At 53.4% G+C, this 20,964-nt stretch overlaps 2 protein-coding genes across 2 annotated transcripts; both read left to right on the forward strand.

The window, feature by feature from the left end:
- Nucleotides 1-1,026: 1,026 nt before the first annotated feature.
- On the forward strand, nt 1,027-3,299 carry UQCR11 (ubiquinol-cytochrome c reductase, complex III subunit XI; the record flags this gene model as incomplete). The annotated part of the gene is made up of 3 exons (XM_079546912.1): nt 1,027-1,076; nt 1,692-1,831; nt 3,041-3,299. 2 exons carry the CDS (start codon nt 1,027-1,029, stop codon nt 1,810-1,812), a joined length of 171 nt encoding a protein of 56 aa, XP_079403038.1. The 3' UTR covers nt 1,813-1,831; nt 3,041-3,299.
- A 3,923-nt stretch (nt 3,300-7,222) lies between these two features.
- MBD3 (methyl-CpG binding domain protein 3) lies at nt 7,223-20,420 on the forward strand (the record flags this gene model as incomplete). The annotated part of the gene is made up of 7 exons (XM_079546825.1): nt 7,223-7,278; nt 10,699-10,821; nt 15,106-15,265; nt 16,095-16,232; nt 18,562-18,652; nt 19,077-19,254; nt 20,228-20,420. 7 exons carry the CDS (start codon nt 7,223-7,225, stop codon nt 20,418-20,420), a joined length of 939 nt encoding a protein of 312 aa, XP_079402951.1.
- Between the last annotated feature and the right edge of the window lie 544 nt (nt 20,421-20,964).

Here is a 20,964-nt window from a genome sequence, read left to right on the forward strand (position 1 = left end):
GACCTGCACACAGCAGGGGGTTGGAGCTGGATGAACGTTGTGCTCCTTTTCGACCCAGGCCATTCCATGACTCTATGATTTTTGTGGTTTCTCTCTGGTTGCTCTCCAACAGGTCCATGCCCCTCCTGTACTGTGGACTCCACATCTGGACACAGTGCCAGGTCCCGGGGGTCACCTCCCTCCTCCAACATGGGGACAGGGCCAACAGCCCACACCTCTGCCCTTGTGCAGGGATAGGGCCGGCCCTCAGGGCCTGTGATCCCCGTCCACCACAAGAACACCACACCCCCTGAGCCCTCACTGTGCAGCCTCCCTCCTCACTGCAGCACAGCCACAGAGCCCCTGCACTGCTGTGAGGGCAGGCCTGGCCCCTCAGGCTCATCTCTCAGCCCCACAACGGGGTCAGGGCCTAATCTGCAACCCCGCAGCGCAGTGAGGACAGCCCCAACCCCTTCCCCTATGAAGACAGGCTGAGGGAGCTGGGCTTGTTCAGCCTGGACAAGAGAAGGCTGCGGGGTGACCTCAGTGCAGCCTTTCAGTACCTAAAAGGAGGGGAATCAACTCTTGGAAAGGGGAGATAACAGCAGGACAGGGGGAAATGGTTTGAAGTTGAGGGAGGGGAGATTGAGGTTGGATGTCAGGGGGAAGTTCTTTGCTATGAGAGTGGTGAGGTGCTGGAACAGCTGCCCAGAGAGGCTGTGATGCCCCATCCATCCCTGGAGGTGTTCAAGGCCAGGTTGGATGGGGCCCTGGGCAGCCTGGGCTGCTGTGAAATGGGGAGGTTGGTGGCCCTGCATGTGGCAGGGCGTTGGAGATTCGCGATCCTTGAGGTCCCTTCCAACCTGGGCCATTCTGTGATTCACTTCTCCCTTTTACAGGCCACAGGCCCACTCGGCATGAAGGCGGTGGGCCCGTTGCCATGACAACACGGCTGCGCTCAGGCAGCGCCGCGGACAGCCCCGGGGTCCTTCGACGCTCGGCGTCGCGGTGGCGCATGCGCAGTGCGGGTGACTTTGAGGCTGCGCGATGCTGAGCAAGTTGGTGGGGCCGCGTTACGTTCAGCTCCTGCAGAACTGGTGAGCGGCGGGCTGGGTCGAAGCTGCGCCTTGGGCTGAGGGAGGGGATGGGGTGAGTGAAGGGAAGGGGCTTCGGGTGGTTCTTTTCCCCCCTGAAGGGAGCGCAGCTGCTGCACAGCTCTGTGTCTCCTTATGGGAGGGCCGTCAGCTGGGCTCGAAGGTCCTTTTTCAGTGTCACCTTTGAATAAAAAACATTTCAAAGCTTTGCTGTGCGACATTTCGGCTGTTCTGGATGCTGCCTCCTGTACGTGGAGTGCCTGCAGGGTTTCTGCCAAGGTAGTTCTTGTCTGTGATGAATTTCCCGAATCACAGAATCACAGCATGGCCCAGGTTGGAAGGATCACAAAGCTCCAACCCCCTGCCACACGCAGGGCCACCAACCTCCCCATTTCACAGCAGCCCAGGCTGCCCAGCGCCCCATCCAACCCGGCCTTGAACACCTCCAGGGATGGACGGGGCATCACAGCCTCTCTGGGCAGCTGTTCCAGCACCTCACCACTCTCATAGCAAAGAACTTCCCCCTGACATCCAACCTCAATCTCTCCTCCCTCAACTTTTGCCAAACCTTTCCCAGGGGAGAATTAAAGCTGTTCACCTTTTCTATCTCTTCTTTAGGACTCCCACCCTCGTTACGTGGGGTGGTGTAGCTGGCATCGGTGTGATATGGATCACAGACTGGAAACTCATCCTTCAGTACGTCCCCTACATCGGTGGGAAGTATAAAACTGAAGACTGAGCTTCCCTCTGACAGTCAGGTTGGTTTGTGCAGCTGTGAGTTGGAGTTGTAAAGCTGCTTGGATGTGATCACAGAATGGCCTGGGTTGGGAAGGACCACAGTGCTCATCCAGTTCCAAGCCCCTGCTGTGTGCAGGTCACCAACCAGCAGCCCAGGCTGCCCAGGGCCACATCCAGCCTGGCCTTGAATGCCTGCAGGGATGGTTGATATGTTGTCCTGTTCCTCCAGGTCCAAAACATTGTTCCTTGTTTTGATGATTCGGTGTTTTGTTCTCTGTTGTTGCTGGTTTTTAACAGGCAGCGCTTCACAGGGTTTCAGAAGGATGAAACATAACCAAGAATATCATTTTCAAGGGGTTATTTTGTTAGCAGTGTATTTTCCACAGTGTGCTCTGGTTCTTGAGAAGTGAAATTGAGCCCTCTGGGGTAAATTAGGACTTCAGGCAGATCCATTTACTTCTAATCTTAGCTACACTGGCTTAAAGGTCAAGACTTTGTTGTTAGACCTATTCAGATGCCTTTCTCTTCTGTGTAATCATCAAAAATAAGCTAAGCTTTCAGTGCTGGCTACAAAGTACTAAAAATAATTGGAAAATTGGCTTTCTCAGTGTGTTCTTCCCATTCCTTTTAAATTACATATGGAATGTGCTGTTCTGGGTCTTATAAGACTGACCATCCGTCGAGCTAAAGCAGCAATTAGTTCCTTCTGCTGAGCCTCTAAATGCACACACAGGTGGTAAGCAGGCTTAGAACTACTTTGTTCTATATTCCCTTCTATGATTCTATGCTATTCCTTGCTGCAGGTATAAAATTTATGCTTTTTTTTTTGCTTTATTTTAAAGACACTGAGAGGAAAAGGCTGAGGAAAAGCCCTCAGATCACACAGGAGCAATTAAGCCACTCAGTAAGGGTTTTCTTTGCTTAAAAATTACCTGAGCCAGCAGTGGGAACATGGATGCGTTCCTGAGAGCACAGCTTATGTTCCCTGTTTTCAAGTATTGCTTTCTCCAGATCCTTATGCACAGCACGTTGCTGTAGAGAAGAAGGGTGTTTCTGTGGTGGCCTCTGGTTCCTTCGAAAGAGATTTAAAAGCCTCCATTCTGGTGTTGGCTTCTGTAGCAGAAATTTGTCTCTGGGTGTTATTAGAGGTTTATTGACCTCTGTCTGTAGTGTTGGCTGCTGTACTTTGCAGGAAGTGCCTCTTAATGACTGCTCTGTGTTCATTGTAGGAAACGTATTGCTGGATTGAAGTGTTTCGGAGCCTTCTGCTGAGAACCCTGCTTTGAGGTGAACTTGAAATGCTCAGTACAGATTCTACAAGAGGCTGTGGTGCCCCTGACTCTGCCACAAACACTTGTGAACACTCAGCTGTGAACGTTCTGCTTCCCACACAGCCTGCCTCGTGCTCTCCTGATCCCTTCCACAGCTGATCTTGGCCTCATGCAAGTAATTTATGAAGCTGATGTACAAAATAAATCAAGTGAACGACACGTTGGTGTTGCTGTGTCCACGTTTGTTGTTGTGTCTTCAGCTTGTTTAACACGTGCCCCAAGGAGGGTGTGCACAGGTTTGCTTTGTTTCCCCTCCAGTTTCCTCAGGCACCAACTGCTGTAGCTGTTGCTCGCTCCTGTTGATGCTGCTGGAGTTTTTGAGCTGCTCTTAGCAAGGTGCTGATTCCTGGCTCAGCAGCATCTCCTTAGGGAAGATTTCATCTTGGTTGCAGTGATGGTGCTGCTTGGGTGTTGCATTTAGGGTTGAAGGCTTCGCAGTGACGCTGTTCTAAGTGGAACACTGCTGTAAAATCTGGCTAAATGGTGTCACTGAGCAGGATGCTTCAACTGCCAAACAGAAAAACTGCTTTAACATGAATGCAGCAGCGTTGATCATTGGCTGTATGGGGAAAATCAAGTGTTTTCCTGTACAAAACTCATTGCAGTTGGGTGCTCCTGAAGGCTGTGGTGGGATGGCTGCCGTCACCTGGCTGGCTGGAGCCTGAACTCCAGGCTCTGAAAGGCAAAGGCGCCGTGAAATTCTGGCATCGCAGCCCTGCGCTGCACACAGAGGCGTCGATCCATTCTCACCCAAACCGCCCTGAAAGTGGAAGTCAGGTGAGCCCGCACGTCGCCACCGTGCTTAAATCAGAGCCGAGCCGTCAACCCGTGCTTTTACCTGCTCTGCATGTCCAGGCACGAAGGGCAGAACGCGCTGCTGCTGCCGCCTGCAGTCCTGACCGAGTTCGGGCTCGTCCCCGTGGGCGGCCGATGCTCCTCCTGCTGCTGGGAGAAGCCTTCAGAAGGGCTGGGAGCGAAGGCTCGTCCCTGCTTCCCGCTGCTCCGCCGTGGCCCTGAGTTCTCCGGCTGCAGCTCTGATGAGAGACAGTTGTCGTCAGCAGGGACCCAGCGGCGGCAGTGCTGCTGTGCACGGCGGGTTGCGTTGGGAGGTACTGAAAGAGAAGCACACTCAAAACGCCAGCTGAGTGCACGGGCAGGCAGGGCAAGAAACGCGTGGACTTTGGATTTGTTTGCCCTTTGGCGATGGTTCAGCTGCTCGTGTTTTCTGCTGCGTTTCAAATGATGGTTTTGTCTGTAATTAGCCCTAGGATCAGCCTCTTGCTAATGCCATCTCTGGTACTTCCACGAGAGAAATTCCCCAGCAGAAACATCCTTCTGTTCTCAGACAAATTGCTGTTAAAATCCGAGTCCTTACCGTCTGATTACCAGGGCTGACCTTTCCAGTTTTTCACATCCGCCCATCGCCTCTTTTCAACCCGTTGTTTTCCAGAATGAGCTGATGTCGCACGGGAAGAAATCGGGGTCAGACAAAGACCTGCGAGAGGAAGCCGCCGTGTCACAAGCAGGAGCTCCGCTAGATGGCACGGCGCGGCAGGGGCTGAGCAGAAACCCGACGTGCGGGGTGGAGGATCGGCTGCTCCTGCAGCCCAGCGCGCTCAGATCCGCACGCTTCATCCTCTGTACCTCAGCAGCATTCCCAAAGGAACGCCAGAATATTTTCCCCTCGAGTTCCAAACTTTTCCTGCCGTCCCAGGAGAACTGAACATCTTCCTTTCATAGCCTCTTCCTGCAGGAAAAATTCCTTTTCCAACTGCTCTTCCTTGCAGTTCGGTGGGCATTAAGCAGGTTGGTGTCTCCAGGTTGGTGTCTCCATCCCCACCTGCGCCACGGTTTCTCCCCATCTCGTGCAGTTTGTTCTTAAATAAAACGCCACTGAGGGCCATTTGCTGTACACAGGGCTGTGGGGTTCAGGCTCTGCTTCCAGCACAGCAGCCTCGCTTCCATCAGCTTCTCTTCCTCATTTCCCCATTTGCTGCGCTGAAAAAGAGCAAATTTGGGAATGCTGTGCCTCAATTCCCGTGCACGGCTTGTCCACCAACCTTTATTCTTGGTGGAGAAGCTGTGTTTCAGTCCGGCTGCTTTGCTGTGAAGAGAGGGGGAAAAAAGCAACGGGAAAAAGGGGAAGTAGGCTGATGAAAAACGATGTGGTTTTGATCAGTGCTGGTGGTCAGAGCTTTGTGTGCTCGAGATTGCAGGGAATAACGAGAGGAGAGCAAGATGCTTCCTGAGCGTTCATCCTGGAGGAGACAAACACAAACCAAGAGAAACAACCCTGGTGACGTGGAATGCGAGCTCTGCGCTGATGAAAGGCCCAATCTCCACTGCCAGGTGTCTGAGATAGAAAATTCTTCCTGTGTGACAACTGCAGCCCTGCACCCCTGGGCACAGCCACCCCTCTGAAGCCGTTATGAGCTTCTCCCCCTGCACCCCGCACGCAGGACTGGATTTCCTCTCGTCCCCAGCACACATCTCACATCCTTCCTCGCGTTCCCTGCTGCGTTCGTTTGAAACCAATGAGCCACGTTTTTTTTCTTGTGTCTTGTTGTTTTTTTTTTTTCCTTAAGTAAAACAACGATGGCTTTTTTTGCACGGCTGTGAGCCAAAGGAAAAGCTGGGAGATCCAACAGGCTGAAGAAGCTCCGTGTCAGGCTGTCCTGCACAGCATGTTTTGGGGTCCGTGTCCTCAGTGGCCCATCCATGTCCTGCATGGCCATCCATATCCACACGTCCCTGGTGATCCATCCATGCCCTATACCATGCATGGCTTGTCCACGAGCTCCTACTTTTGATGTCCCATCCATGCCCCATGTTCTTGGTGGCCCGTTCAGCCTCCATGCCCTGCACGGTCTGTCTCTGAGGTCATTGCCTTTGTGGACCCTTCACTCCCCACATCCTTCATGACTTGTCCACGGGGCCACATTCTTGGTGGCCTTTCATGGCTGCGCAGCCTATCCATGGGGTCACATCCTTGGTGGCCCACTCGCTCCCCATGTCCCACATGGATAAATGTCCTCGGTGGCCCATCCGTACCCCATGTTCCTGGTGGCCATTCCATGCCCTATATCCTGCGTGGTTTATCCATGGGGCCACACTATTGGTGGCCCATTCACTCCCCATGTCCCGCATGGATCCACGTCCTTGGTGGCCCATCCACATCACTGACAGCTCATCCATCACCCCTATCCTTCACAGCCTGTCCATGGAGCTGTGCTGATGACCCATCCATACCCTACGTTCTCAGTGGCCATTCCATGCCCTTCATCCTGTATGGTTTATCCAAAGGGCCACACCAATGGTTGCCCATTCACTCCCCATGTCCCGCATGGATCCACGTCCTTGGTGGCCATACCTTACATTCATGATAGCCCATCCACACCCTGCATCCTTCGCAGCTCACCCATGGGCTCACACCTTTGTTAACCCGTTCACAGCCCATTCATTCCTCACCCATCCACAGCCCATTCATTCCCCAATCCCTGCATGGCCCATTTATGGTGGTCCATCCATACCCTGTGCTAAGGTGGTCCTATACAGAACATTTATAGCCTCGCTTCCTAAGCAGTTATCCAGCCTCTGTGTCCTCTTACAGCGCACCAAAGGCACGACCACCCCCTCCCCCTCCCCCCAGTCCCGACAGATAGGTGGGGGGGGTCTGTGTAGGGGTAGAGAGGGGGATGGGGAGGATATCGATAGCTGAGGGGTCTGTGTGGGGTTGGGGGGGGGTCCCTGTGGGGACAGGCGGGGGTCTCAATGGGGATGGAAGAGTCTCTACGGGGATGGGGGGGGGTCTTGTGGAGGTGGGGGGGGTCCCGAATTGGGAGCTGTGGGGCTGCTTGGGGTCATTGGGGGCTGCTTTGGGTCGTTATCCAGCCTCTGCGTCCTCTTACAGCCCACCGAGGGCACGACCACCCAGCCACCCAGCCCTCCTTCTGTCCCTCCCCCCCTTCTGTGCGCTGCAGCCCGGGGGCTGCAGGGGGCGCGAGCGGGAGGGGCGGGGGGCGAGAGGGGCTGCGCGGGCAGAGCGGCGGGAACGGACGGCCGGGGGGGGGGGGAGGAAGGATGCCCAAAACGGCGCTGCCGGGACAGCGAGGGGGGGCGCGGCGCCAGGCGTTGGGGTAAGGCTGGGGGGGGTGCGGGGATGGAGGGGGGATGAGGGAATTGGAAGGGGATGAAGGGGGTCAGTATGGGCATTGGATGTTGGGGGGGAGGGGTTTCTCTATGGGGATGTGGTCCGCGTGGGGTGGGGGGGGTGGGATGTGGGGGGGGCCGGGTGGGGGTAGAGAGGGGGTCGGGGGAGGATATGGATACTGAGGGGTCTTTGTGGGGTTGGGAGGGAGTCTCTATGGGGATGGGGGGGGTCCATGTGGGGGTAGGGGGAGTCTCTATGGGGATGGGAGGGTCCTTGGGGGGGGTGGGGAAGGTCTCTATGGGGATGGGGGGGTCCTTGTGGGGGTGGGGGGAGTCTCTATGGGGATGGGAGGGTCCTTGGGGGGGGTGGGGAAGGTCTCTATGGGGATGGGGGGGTCCTTGTGGGGGTGGGGGGAGTCTCTATGGGGATGGGGGGGGGTCCATGTGGGGGTAGGGGGAGTCTCTATGGGGATGGGGGGGTCCATGTGGGGGTAGGGGGAGTCTCTATGGGGATGGGAGGGTCCTTGGGGGGGGTGGGGAAGGTCTCTATGGGGATGGGGGGGGTCCATGTGGGGGTAGGGGGAGTCTCTATGGGGATGGGGGGGGTCCATGTGGGGGTCGGGGGAGTCTCTGTGGGGATGGGGGGTCCATGTGGGGGTGGGGGGAGTCTCTATGGGGATGGGGGGGGTCCATGTGAGGGTAGGGGGAGTCTCTGTGAGGATCGGGGGGTCCTTGTGGGGGTGGGGAAGGTCTCTATGGGGATGGGGGGTCCATGTGGGGGTAGGGGGAGTCTCTATGGGGATGGGGGGGGTCCTCGTGGGGATAGGGCGGGGTCTCTATGGGGATGGGGGGGGGGTCCTTGTGGGGGTAGAGGGGTCTCTATGGGGGTAAGGGGATCCCTGGGGGGTGAGTTCTGTATGGGGATGAGGATGATTCGAGGGGGGGGGGGGTGAGGTAGGGGGGGGTCTCAATGGAGATGGGGGAAGGCTGTAGCGGTGGCTGTTGGGGCTGCGTGTGTCAGAAGGGGTCTGTGGGGGTCTATGGAGGAAGGAGAGGTTTGAAGCTCGGGGTGCCGCGTTGGATTGGGGGGGAGAGGGGGGAATGGGGTCTCCAAAGGGCAGCCCCTACCCAGGGACTATATCCCGCGGCGTGCCCGGGCGGAGGGATCCGCCGCCCCCGACCCCGCGAGAGGCGGAGCGCGGTGAAAAAGGAGGGAGGCGGAGGGGGGGGGGGGGCGGAGAACGGAACCGCGGAGGCGGGCGGAGCGCAGCGGAGCGCGGCGCCTTACGGCCGAGGGAGGGCCGCGGCGTGGCCCAGGGGAGGCCGCGCTCGGGGCCGCGAGCGGAGCGGGAGGAGCTGCGGCCGTTGGTGGGAACGGGAAGAGGCGGCGGGCGGAGGGGCGGCGGGGAGTCGGGGAAGCCGAGGTCTGCGGCGGCGGAGATGGAGCGGAAGAGGTGGGAGCGGGCAGGAGGAGGGAGGGACGGGGGGGGGAGAGCGCGGGGAGGCGTTGCTGGTGCTGCGGGACGGGGGGTCCCGGATTGAGAGATGTGGGGCTGCGTTGGGGGCCGCTTGAGGGCGCTTTGGAGGCGTTGGGGGGCTGCTTTGGGGGAATTGGGGGCTGCGTTGGGTTCGTTGGGGGCTTCTTGAGGGCTCTTTAGGGCTCTTTAGGGCTTGGGGGGTTGCTTAGGGGGAATTGGGGTCTGCTTTGGGGTACGTTGTGGCATTGGAAGGCTGCTTTGGGGGCTGCTTGGGGTCATTGGGGGCTGCTTGAGGGCGCTTTGGGGCATTGGAGGGCTGCTTTGTGGTCATTGGAGGCTGCTTGGATTCATTGGGGGCTGCTTGAGGGCTCTGGGTTCGTTGGGGGTTGCTTTAGGGCACGTTGTGGTATTGGAGGGCTGCTCTGGGGTCGTTGGGGGCTTTAGGGCACTTTGGTGCATTGGAGGGCTTCTTTGGGGGCTGCTTGGGGTCGTTGGGGGTTGCTTTAGGGTTCTTTGGAGCATTGGGGGGTTGCTTTGTGGTCATTGGGGGCTGCTGGAGGGCTCTGGGTTCATTGGGGTCTGCTTTGGGGCACATTGTGGTATTGGAGGGCTGCTTTGGGATCATTGGGGGCTACTTGGTGACATTGGGGGCTGCTTTAGGGCACTGGGGGCATTGGAGGGCTTCTTTGGGGGCTGCTTTGGGGTCATTGGGGGTTGCTTTAGGGCACTTTGGGGCATTGGAGGGCTGCTTTGTGGTCATTGGAGGCTGTTTGAGGGCTCTTTGGGTTCATTGGGGGTTGCTTTAGGGCACTTTGGGGGCATTGGAGGGCGTTGGGGGCTGCTTGGGGTCACTGGGGGCTGCTTTAGGGCACTGTGGCATTGGAGGGCTGCTTTGGGATTGTTGGGGGCTACTTGGGGTCATTGGGGGTTGCTTTAGGGCACTTTGGGGGCATTGGAGGGCTGCTTTAGGATCATTGGGGGCTGCTTGAGGGCTCTTTGGGGTCATTGCGTGGCTGCTTTGGGGTGTTGGGGGACTGCTTTGGGGGCTGCTGGTTCCCTGCTCTGTGCTGCCCCAGGAGCTGGGTGCTGTGGGATGATCCCTTCACAGTGCCCTCATCCCCTCGCAGTGCTGCAGGGCAGTGGGTCCGATGGGTGCTGGGTGCTCCAGGTGTCAGAATGAGGATCCCATCATCCCAGGGCTGCTCCCACCGCCTGTCCTGTGCTGCTTTGGGGTCAAGTGAAGGCAGCAGACTGTGCTGTGAGGGCAGGCAGAGAGCTCAGCAGCGTGGAGAGCGCTCACCTGCTTTGCCTGGAGGAGATGGGAGATGAGAACGCTTTGTGCAGCCGTGTGTGGGCCATGTGGATCTTCCTTCCAACACCAGGAGCTGCTGCCCCATGGGCAGACCCAGGGCTGGAGGAGCTCAGTGTGGGTGCCAGGCTGTTTTCACCCAGCCCTTGTGGTTGGTGGGATGTGCTGTCAGCTCAGCACACATGGTGTTCATCTTCACCATCGCATTCTGATGGTGGGGATTAGCATCGTGCACTGAGCAGAGCAGCAAAGTGCTCGTTGGTGGGGTCTGATGCTGGAGGTGCCCAAACAGTGTTGGATCCAGGGAAGGGAAAGCCCCACATGCAGAGCTGAGGGTGCAGATGGTTGTTCTGCTTCCCAGGGGCTTCGTTGTAGAGTTGCGCTCTCAGAGCCACAGAGCAGGGGAGAGGATAAATGCCATATTACTCCCAAGGTATAATAGATTTTTTTCTTTCTATCAGTTTGGACAGAGATGAAAGGTATAACGCGGCCCCGCTGCACTAATTTTCAGTTACTGTTGCATTTTGAACCACCTCAGAGTGGCAAACACACCAGCGGCGCTTTATGAATACCTCTGCTATTTCTGCCTGTTGCTTACCTGGCTGTTTCCTTTCACCCAGCTGCTCTGAGCACACGGATGCAGTGAGCGTGGACAATTGCGTGCACAGCTTCCCATCAGAAATCACTGGAAACAAACGCTCCCGTGTGAGATCACCAGCCCTGGGGATTAACACCAATCCAAGGTGAGCAGCGCGGGCAGCACGGATCGCTTTCCTTGTGGCTGCCGTGTGTGGAGATCTCCTTGTGTAGCCCTAAATGCCTTCTGTTCCGTGTGGAGTTTGCTTTGGGAGGCAGATGCGTCGTGTTCTGTTGGAGGGAATTGTCCTCCAGCCTCGCCTGGTGGAGCAGCACAGGAGTGCTTGGTGGTGTCAGTGCAGTGGGGCTGATGGTGCAGCAGGGGTGGAGGGTCTGCTCTGCGCGTCGCAAAGGGAATCGTGTCAGTTCATGAAGTCTGAGAGAGTTCTGGCTGCGTGGTTTTTAGGCTCTTTGTGCCCACACGAGGAGAGGAAGGAGGGCTTACGGCTGCTGTGTGCAGCGGTGCTTGTGTCTGCCTATGGGGCCACGTCCTGCACGCCCCATGTCCTTGGTGGCCCGTTCAGTCACGATGTTCTGCGTGGCCCAGCTGTGGGTCTGTGCCCTCGGTGGCCCACTGAGCAAAGCCATGTGGATGTGGTGCTTCTGGGTGGGCTGTTGCTGTGGCTCAAACAGCTGTGGGCTGTCAGCAGGGTGCCAGGGATGGGGGACGGAGACGCTGATGTGTGGGTATCCCTGTGAGCACCCCGGGATATAAGAAGAGGTGGCTGCAGGGCTCAGCTGGTCCCGCTGGGTTTGCCCTGCTGCTTTTTGTGTCTGTGCTGTCTGGTTGCATCCCATAGAGGTGTGGGAGCACCAGGATGAGTTCAGGACCTGCTGCCACCGGTAATGGGGACAGTGGAGTAGTGGCATGGAGTTCCTCGGGTGGGGTGGGATGCAGGCAGCGGAGGAGGAAAAGAGTGAGAAGAGGAGGAAAAGCATTTAGCATTATAACCATCACGAGGCTTGAAGCATATGCTTCTGATCACCCACCCCTTCTGACGTCGGTTACGTTCATTGAAAGGCAGGCAACATCCGGAGTGAGCTGGTGGGATTTATTTCATTTTAATTTTTTTTTGCCTTTTGTTCCCTCGCTTCCCAAGTTGTTCGGATCTGGCGGATGCGAAATGGGGAGAGCAGAGGGGAGGAGACTCGTGGAGTGAGGCAGGAGGAGGGAGCGCTGCTGGCAGCACAGAGACAAAGGCTGAGCTGAGCACAGAGAGTGGGCACCTGGCGGCCACGTGCCCTGAATGGGCTGCATGCATCCAACCCATCTGCACCCACAGCGTCCCCGAGTAGCAAACGAGGGCTCTGTGGGGCCGTTCTGTCAGCCCTGGGTACAGAAAATGCTGTGTGGCTGCTGATGGGCGGCGTGGGAATCGCTGGTGGCTTCGTGGTTCCCTGCTTTTTAAGGGGTGGGGAGAAGTGTGGGAGGAGGGAATTCCCAGCTCGGCGCCGCGCTCGCAGCGCCAGGACCTGCAGTCCCATCCGCAAGAGGTTGATTGCTGCAGTTTTGCGTCAAAATTTCTTTCTTTTGGGTCTCTTCTGAGTCTTCGTGTATCAGAAAACCAACCCAAGATAAAGCAAAGCTTTTGCTCTGTGCTTGGAAAGAGAGAAATTTCCTCTTTCACGCATTAAAAGTCACGTCAGCTCCATCAGTGCTGGAGCACCATCTCTGTGCCTCGTGCCTCGTTGGAAGCACAACCTGCTGAGTTTTGTCAGTGGGGGTTTTTGGCTGCATTTTGTTTTCTGACCCTCTCAGCACCCCCGAGCTGCAGCAGCTCCGCAGCTTCGTTCCCCCATTGCACAGGGATAAAAGTTTCTCTCTTTAACCCCTCAGTGCTTTTGTTTTGGGCCAGGCTTCCCCAGGGAGGAGGGACGGAGCTCTGAGTCATTTCAGGGTTGTTTTAGTTGTAAGCCGAGTTGAGTTAGAAGCTGTTCTTCGGATCCCTTGCAGAATTACTAGAGTGCATGCTGACAAATAGAGCTGCAGGCTTTGTGCAACGTGCTCGGAGTGCATCTGGCTCTGTTGCTCTGGAATCCCCCACGCTTTGAAGTGGCAGAACAAGAACCTTGCACCTCAGCACAGCCCTCAGCACGTTATTTTTAATATTCCCTTCGGTGGATTTCTGTTTCTATTAAATAAATGGGAGCTGCAGGTCTCAGAAGAGGAAGCAGCATCGTGCCTTTCATGCAGCAGGAGCTTTTCTTTTTGACTCCGCTGTCAGCAGCGAAAGCTCAGCCCAGAGCCCTGCTGGAGTTGGTTCTTCCTTTGGGGATCACAGCATACAGCTCCCTTTGTGTTTTGAAGCAGCGGTTTCAAATTTGATGTCTGGATCCAGTCTGTTCCTGCCTGCTTCGTCCTGCTCTGATGCCATCTTCTGGTCTGAGCATTCTGCAGCTCACAGCCAGCCGTTCTGCACGCAGACAGGGATGGAGCCTTTCTTCCTCTGATATTTTCAGTATGATGTGTACTGACTTTCCCTTTCAGGAGGGTTGTTTTGAGAGTTTTTAATCATCTGGTTCCTTCTGGCTCCCTTCCCTTCCCTTCCCTTCCCTTCCCTTCCCTTCCCTTCCCTTCCCTTCCCTTCCCTTCCCTTCCCTTCCCTTCCCTTCCCTTCCCTTCCCTTCCCTTCCCTTCCCTTCCCTTCCCTTCCCTTCCCTTCCCTTCCCTTCCCTTCCCTTCCCTTCCCTTCCCTTCCCTTCCCTTCCCTTCCCTTCCCTTCCCTTCCCTTCCCTTCCCTTCCCTTCCCTTCCCTTCCCTTCCCTTCCCTTCCCTTCCCTTCCCTTCCCTTCCCTTCCCTTCCCTTCCCTTCCCTTCCCTTCCCTTCCCTTCCCCACACTAATTGACTTGCTCCTGCCATTCAGTACCATGGCACTAGAAATCCTGTGCTCACACTGCTTTTTCCAGACTGTCCTGCTATGGAGCTTTCAAAGAAGCAGATAATATGGTGGAAAAACGCTTTTTCCTTTGAGCTGCCCTAAAGAAGACCCCAGAGAGGTTGTTAGCATCTCAGCACCGCAGCGCTGGGGGGTGTTCTGCATTGCTGAAGCAGTGCTGCTTCCCTCTGCCTGTGACAGCTTCATTATTTCCAGTTATTCTTGGCCTTTTAGTAGAAATCCATGAGCAAGAAACTGCGTTTGTAGCTTCAGGAGTAACAGAAGGTGACTTAATTACAGATCTCCAACTGACTCCAGAAGGCATTGAAGCCTCATCCGTGCTCATTTGTGTCCGACGGGTGCAAGTTGTGCTGATAACACCCCTCTCCCTCCTCGAGGGGAGCAAATGGAGCCTGTAATGTGTGCAATCTGGGGTTACCTCGACCCAAAAGCAGCAGCATGCACTCGGAGATAATCCTGCTCCCATGTGATGTGACGGATCTGTCCTAGCTCTGCTGACTGCTGCATGATAGAAGGAAATGGACAAATGTGGGGAGGGCTCAGCTGGAGTTTTGGGTGTTTTTCACTCACTTAACCTGCAGTGGCTGTATGGGAGAGCCTGTGTCAGGCTGTATGGAGCACTGTATGCACACCTTGCCTGCTGGATGCGCACTGCTGTCCTCTGCTCCTCAGGAAGCGAAGTACTTGGCACGTTAAAGATGCAAAGTAACAGAAAGGAGAGAAATTAAGAGAAGAAAGCAGCGTTGTTGTGATGCTAAATGAGATGTGAGGACGACTTTGTGCTCGGGGTCTGTAGTTCTCGCTGCAGTCACAGTGCATTGACTGCTTCTTGCTTTATGCACGAAGTACAAAAGGGCTCCATTAGTGCTTTTTGTTGTAGTGCAAAGGGCTCTGCTGTTATTAAAATAAAACAAGAGGTGGAGTGGTTTGTGTGTGCTTGCCAGCTTGTAGTGTCCATGTAAAATCAGGTGCATAAAACAAATCTCTTCTGTTTTGCCATCAATTGAGAGTTTTGTAAGGTTTTGACCTTAATTCTTGCATCAGCTAAGCGTCGCATTTCCTTGGCAGTGAATTTCCTCCTCCTTGCTGCTGCACAGCAGAGCTGGGGAGGACTTATGGTACCTCTCAGACACAAGGAGATTATCCTTGGAAACAGGTGTTGTTATTGGAGATGACTGAGTGATAGCTGCCCCTGCGCCGTCGTTTCCAGTTATTCTGCTAATTATGCTGTTAATTTATATAGCATAATTTATACAGCAAAATACAACATATACTTTATTTATATAAGGTCTAAATTTTTGTTTCCAACACATCCCAACGAGTTCTGCTCCGTTTGTCTCTCCCAGTAACAACCAGAAGCTGACGTGAGTGCAGCGATGCCCATCCTGAGCTGAGCGTGAGCTCAGGAAGAGAAACACAACTTAAAGCAGCCGCTGTGCTGAAGTGCAGAGGGTTTCATTCTCCCTCCTGATCTCTTTTCTGTGCTTTTCCAGCCCCAGTGGTAAGAAGTTCCGCAGCAAACCCCAGCTGGCTCGCTACCTGGGCAGCTCCATGGACCTGAGCACTTTTGATTTCCGCACGGGGAAAATGCTGATGAGTAAAATGAACAAGAACAGGCAGAGGATGCGCTACGACTGTTCCAACCAAGCCAAAGTAAGTCGTTCACCTTTGGGATTAAGTGAGGAGGCAGCACTGTGTGGATGGTGGGTACAAACAGCCGTCGTGAGCTTGTGGCACGCAGCATTTGTCCTTAGTCCTTTTCTACACCTCATAAATAGGTTGAGCACATAGTATGTCTGCATTCTCGGGAGCAAAGCCTGTCCCACAGCCCTTCCCAGATGAGCAGGGCAGATCTAAATGGCACAATTCCTGTGTAACTCAAGGCGCAGTGGTGCTGTGAAACCTCAGAGTCGTTAAGGTTGGAAAGACCACTGAGTTCATCTAGTCCAACCTGATGGTTATCAGTGCTTTTTTTTTTGAGTTTTGTTAAGAACTGAAGGTTTGTAGAAAAGAAGAGCGCTTGATTCCAGTTGTGTTGTTGTAATTCAGTAGTGGATGCCAGCAAATAAAACCAGAGAGGTCAGGATGGTTTCTGGATTCACAAACTGCTCTCTAAATCCCACATAACAGATTTTCCTAATTATTACCAACATTGTATCTAGGTTTAGTGACCCAAAGGTGGCTTGTCACATCAGAACGTAAAACCAATGTTCTGACTCCTAAATTCTGTCAAAATAGAAATAAAACTGTATGAATTAGATGAGGAGGGGAAGGTGTGGTTATGTTTGAGAGGCCTTAGGTGAGATCTGAGGGGTACTGTGTGCATTTTCAGCAGTCTCACTGCTACAGATCAGGCAGGTTTTCAAGTCCATGAGTGCTGCTGCTTTTGCACGCTGTGCCTCCTTGTAGCTGCAGTAGTATTTTGGCAAATGTAAAATGTTTTATGGCATTTTCTGCTTCCTTTTTGTTTTGAAATGTTTAGGGCAAGCCTGATTTGAACACGGCGCTGCCCGTCAGACAGACGGCCTCCATCTTCAAACAGCCTGTCACAAAGATCACAAACCATCCCAGCAATAAGGTGAAGAGTGACCCACAGAAAGCTGTGGACCAACCCCGGCAGGTGAGGCCTGGAGCTCAGAGGCTGCTTTTCCAGAAGAATCATAGAATGGGTTGGGTTGGAAGAGACCTTAAGGATCATCAAGCTCCAGACCCCCTGCTGCAGGCAGGGCTGCCATCCTCCACATTCAGTACCAGCCCAGGCTGCCCAGGGCCCCATCCAACCTGGCCTTGAACACCTCCAGGGATGGACGGGGCATCACAGCCTCTCTGGGCAGCTGTTCCAGCACCTCACCACTCTCATAGCAAAGAACTTCCCCCTGACATCCAATCTAAATCTCCCCTCCCTCAACTTCAAACCATTCCCTCCTGTCCTGCTGTCATCTCCCCTTTCATAGAGTTGATTCCCCTCCTGTTTGCAGGCTCCCTTTAGGTACTGCAGGCTGCACTGAGGTCACCCTGCAGCTTCTCTTCTCCAGGCTGAACAAGCCCAGTTCCTTCAGCCTGTCTTTGGAGGGGAGCTGCTCCAGGCCTTTGCTCATCTTTGTGGCCTCTTCTAGACCCTCTCCCACAGCTCCCTGTCTTGTATTGGGTGCCCCAGACCTGGATGCAGTACTGCAGATGGTGCCTCATGAGGGCAGAGTAGAGAAGGACAGTCACCTCCCTGTCCCTGCTTCTGATGGAGCCCAGGATACCATTTGCTTTCCAAGCTGCATGAGCACACTGCTGGCTCAACGTTCAGTTTCTCATCCACCAGGTCCTTCCCTGCAGAGCTAACTTGACTTTTGCTGCTGAGAAGTCCTGAAATAAAATGCCTAGAGTTTGTAACATTGGACAGAGAGCACAGTAATGCAAGATTACAGAAAGCTTAGGGTGCTCCAGGCTCTTAATTCAAGTCCTATCTACAAACTTGGACCTCATCACCATTTTTAGTGCAGCTATTACAAAATGTTCAAATTCTGTGTCTCAAGAAGTCCCTGTTCCTCTGTGGTGCTTGTGATGTGCTGCACAGGATGGTCCCCCTGCAGGTGGCTCTGTCATTGCTGGCTGTCCCCACCTCTTTGAGTACAGTCAGAAACTCACTTGGAATGTCACTGTGACAAAGTTGCCTGTTGTTTTTCTTCTCATGCTGTATATTTGCCAGCAAGGAAACAAACCAATGGTAAAGGGAATCTTTCAGCTTAATTTCGTCAAGTGAAAGGATGCAAAGAGTGTGCTTGGACCAATGCAGCTTTGGAGCTGGGCATTGGTTCAAGTGAGGCTGGTGTGTTCAAAGCTGCCTTTGGAAGGCGTTCTCAGTTCATTAGTGCTGCCCAGAGCTGACAGCCTGCTGCCTGCACAGAGCTCACACCAGGGTTTCTGTGAATCCTTTCCTGTCGTGAGCCTATCTTTGTGCCTTTTGGAAACTAGAAGTTCAGCTTCATTAGTCTGTTCAGATGCTGTCAATGGTACCAATTAGCAGGATATCTTAGGCTCTTGCAGGTGTATCACACAAAGAGGAAAGCGATTTCATTAAAAATACCTTATAAAATACTCTTACATCTCACACTGAGGACTTGATGCAAGCTTGAGAACTTACCTTAGTGAAATATGGTGGAGGATCTCTTTGAAATGGAGTGGTGGTTACGTTTTAAAGCCAGGCTGCTGGGTTTCTAACATCATTTCCTAAGGAGGAAGGGTGTATGTTGGCAGTTCTGTTGCTCCTCCTGTAAGCCATCGTGTGCTGCTGTAAATTCCACCTGTTTGAAAGTCACAGGTGAGAGAATAACCAGCCCCAAAGTGTTTTGGCTTTTGCAGTCCTCATTTCTCAGTTAGAAGCTCGTAACACATGGATGCTGTCAGGCATGAAAGGAGGTGTGTGGCCTGCTTACCTGGGTAAAGTGGCTTTATTGCAAGAAAAAATGCATTCCAGCTATTCCTTGATCATCCTTTTACAGGCAGATTGAGAGATGAAAGTGTACCCAGCTTTTCTGTCAATCTCCCCACCAAACCACGGCTTCTCCTGCCTTTGAGTTTGAGGAGAACCTGTAATGAAGCGTTCAGGATGAGCTGGGATGGTTCTAATGAATGCCAGGAGAGGAGTGAAATAATGCTCAGATGAGTTCTGCATTCCTTAACTTCAGTTCTGTGGCATGTGACAGAGAGAGCAGAAGAGTAAAGAAGCAGAGATGTTCTGCTCCTCGGGGGCAAAGCCCTCAAGGCAGTAAATCAGGATGAGGTGTGGGATTGATGGGCAGTGAGGTTTGCTCCCTGCCTTCATGCATGGCAGAGCCCTGTCTGCAACGACTCCAACCTTTGCAGCAGTGCCCTGCCTGCTTCTGTAGCCAGCAAGTGTTGGCTGTGTCTGATTCCATTTCTTTCTGTGTACCAATCAATGCTTTCTTTCATGGCAGCTCTTCTGGGAGAAGAAATTAAGCGGGCTGAACGCTTTTGACATCGCAGAGGAGCTGGTGAAAACGATGGACCTGCCTAAAGGTTTACAAGGTAATCAGCCTGCCCTGAGCTCCGGTTCCAGCCATGATCCAGAGGTGCTGTGCTTGAGCTCTTCAGACCACTCTTCCTCCAGCAGCAGCTGTTAGTGCCCTGTGACCTCCCTTTGTCCTTAGGGGATACAGCAGCATAATGAGAGGAAGTGGCAAAGTTGCTTGACTTGTGTTTGTTTGTACTCCAGAAGCAGTGCCTGTTCAAACCGCTTCCACTCCCAGGCTGTGTTTCACGTGGCACAACGAGGGATGGATCTGGGGGGCTGGAGTTGTGCAGGTGCTATGAAAAGCATTCAGGATTGAGATTTAGGTCATGCTGGCTTCCTAAATAACGCCACCTGCTTTGCCATTAACGTTTAAGCAGTGCTTTCTGTTTGATCTGCTGCATGTCGTGCAGTGCTGATTGTCACTTCTCTGCCTTGCAGGGGTTGGACCTGGTTGCACTGATGAGACCCTCCTGTCTGCCATCGCCAGTGCCCTGCACACCAGCACCATGCCCATCACTGGGCAGCTGTCTGCAGCCGTGGAGAAGAATCCTGGCGTGTGGCTCAACACTTCACAGCCACTTTGCAAAGCGTTTATGGTGACTGATGAAGATATTAGGTATCAATCAGAGAAATACTGTCTTGAAAAGTTTTCCTCTAGTAGAACAGCGCTCTCTCTGTTCAGTGGCAAGCTGAATCCTCTGGTAGAGCATGGCTTTGAAAGTGTCTCTATCAGAAAAGCAGAAGAAAATCCTTGCACGAAGCAGCTCTCACACAGTCCTGTACTTAAAGCACATTATTTTTTATTTGGACTGTGGTCAGTTACTCTGAGGTTTCAGGTTCGTGTTTGTTCTTCATATCAGTGTGTCTCCTTTAATTGACAAAGGTGTCTGAGTTTGAGTAACGTGGCTTAGGGCACCTCTCAAGAAATTGGATGCTTGGGAAAACACCAGGTGTATTTTTCACCATCTTACCTTCCTGTGTCAGCACAGCACCAACCAAAAGCATCAACCACTGCTGTGGCAGTGAACAAGGATGCAATTTGAGTGGCTGCAGCTTGCTTTCAACAAATCAGAGTTGGTCAGGTTCAGCTTTAAGCACCTGGTAATGTCTTTGGTATATTCCTTTCTCAAACCTGAAATCACACTACTTCACATTCATTGACAGTGCATAAAAGCAGGAATTGTCTGGACTGTTCAGCTGGTCGATCTTTTTGAACTACAGGATGACATTTGTGGGGTGTGATTTAGACATGAATGACCAGGAAAAGCAGTCTGTTTATAGCTTTCTGGTTTCCTGTGGCTGAGATGAAATAGGAATCCCACACACTGCAGTTTGTTGACCAATTCTTTACATTGCATTACGTGGCTTTGAGGTAAAAGGAGCTGTAACGTTGAAATATTCAACGGAGAAATGGAGATGTTTCTTTCAACCTCGTTTTAATGCCAGGCTTTTTCTTTTTTAATGGTGCAGCTCTTGCTGAAGGCTCTTTCCAAGTCCTGCTTTTCTGCCTGGCCTTGTCTATGAGCAGTCTTTCTTTTGCTTGAAGTAGCTTTGAGAATTAATGTCGATGTTGGTTGATTTGGGGGCAGGAAGCAAGAGGAGCTGGTGCAGCAGGTGCGGAAGAGGCTGGAGGAAGCTCTGATGGCTGACATGCTGGCCCATGTAGAGGAGATAGCAAGAGATGGGGAAGCTCCTACAGAGAAAGAAGGAGGTGAGGAGGAAGGAGAAGATGAGGAGGAAGAAGAGGAACAGGATCATGACCAGGAAATGGAGAATGTATAGTCCAGGTAATGTGACAGCCTCCTTTCTCACAGCAACTTACTGAATAGTGCCCCACTGAAGGCAGAAATGTTTTCTGAGGGAACCCTGGCAAATATTGACCAATCTTTGCTTCTGAGCACACGCTTTCACAGCGTGCTTTTCGTGCAGAAATCAAATATCTTGTTGACTGTGATGTCTGGTGAGTGTTTGCATTGTCATGAAGTGTTCTGGGCCTTAAGTTTGCCTCGGATGGAATGGCTGAATGTGTAACCAGGCTCTGAATGGCAGCACGTGAAGGATTCGATGATGAAAATGGATCAGTTCTTAAAAATTGGATGCCTCGTGATGTCATTTTGCCCCCCCAGCTTATTTATTATGGCCTGTGACAGGCAGGAGGATCCTGCAGGGGGGCAGGACAGCTGATGCCTTATGGGCTCTGTTCTCTTCTTGCTTTTCCAGCAAGTGTTTCACTTGCAGAATGTATCAGAGGGCACCTTTCTGGAAATTTGAAACATTTTTAGAAATCAGAAAAGGGCAACCTGGCCACCAGAAGAGGGAAGTTGCT

The sequence above is a fragment of the Tetrao urogallus genome, assembly GCF_951394365.1.
Source record: "Tetrao urogallus genome assembly, chromosome: 25".
Lineage (NCBI taxonomy): Eukaryota > Metazoa > Chordata > Aves > Galliformes > Phasianidae > Tetrao > Tetrao urogallus.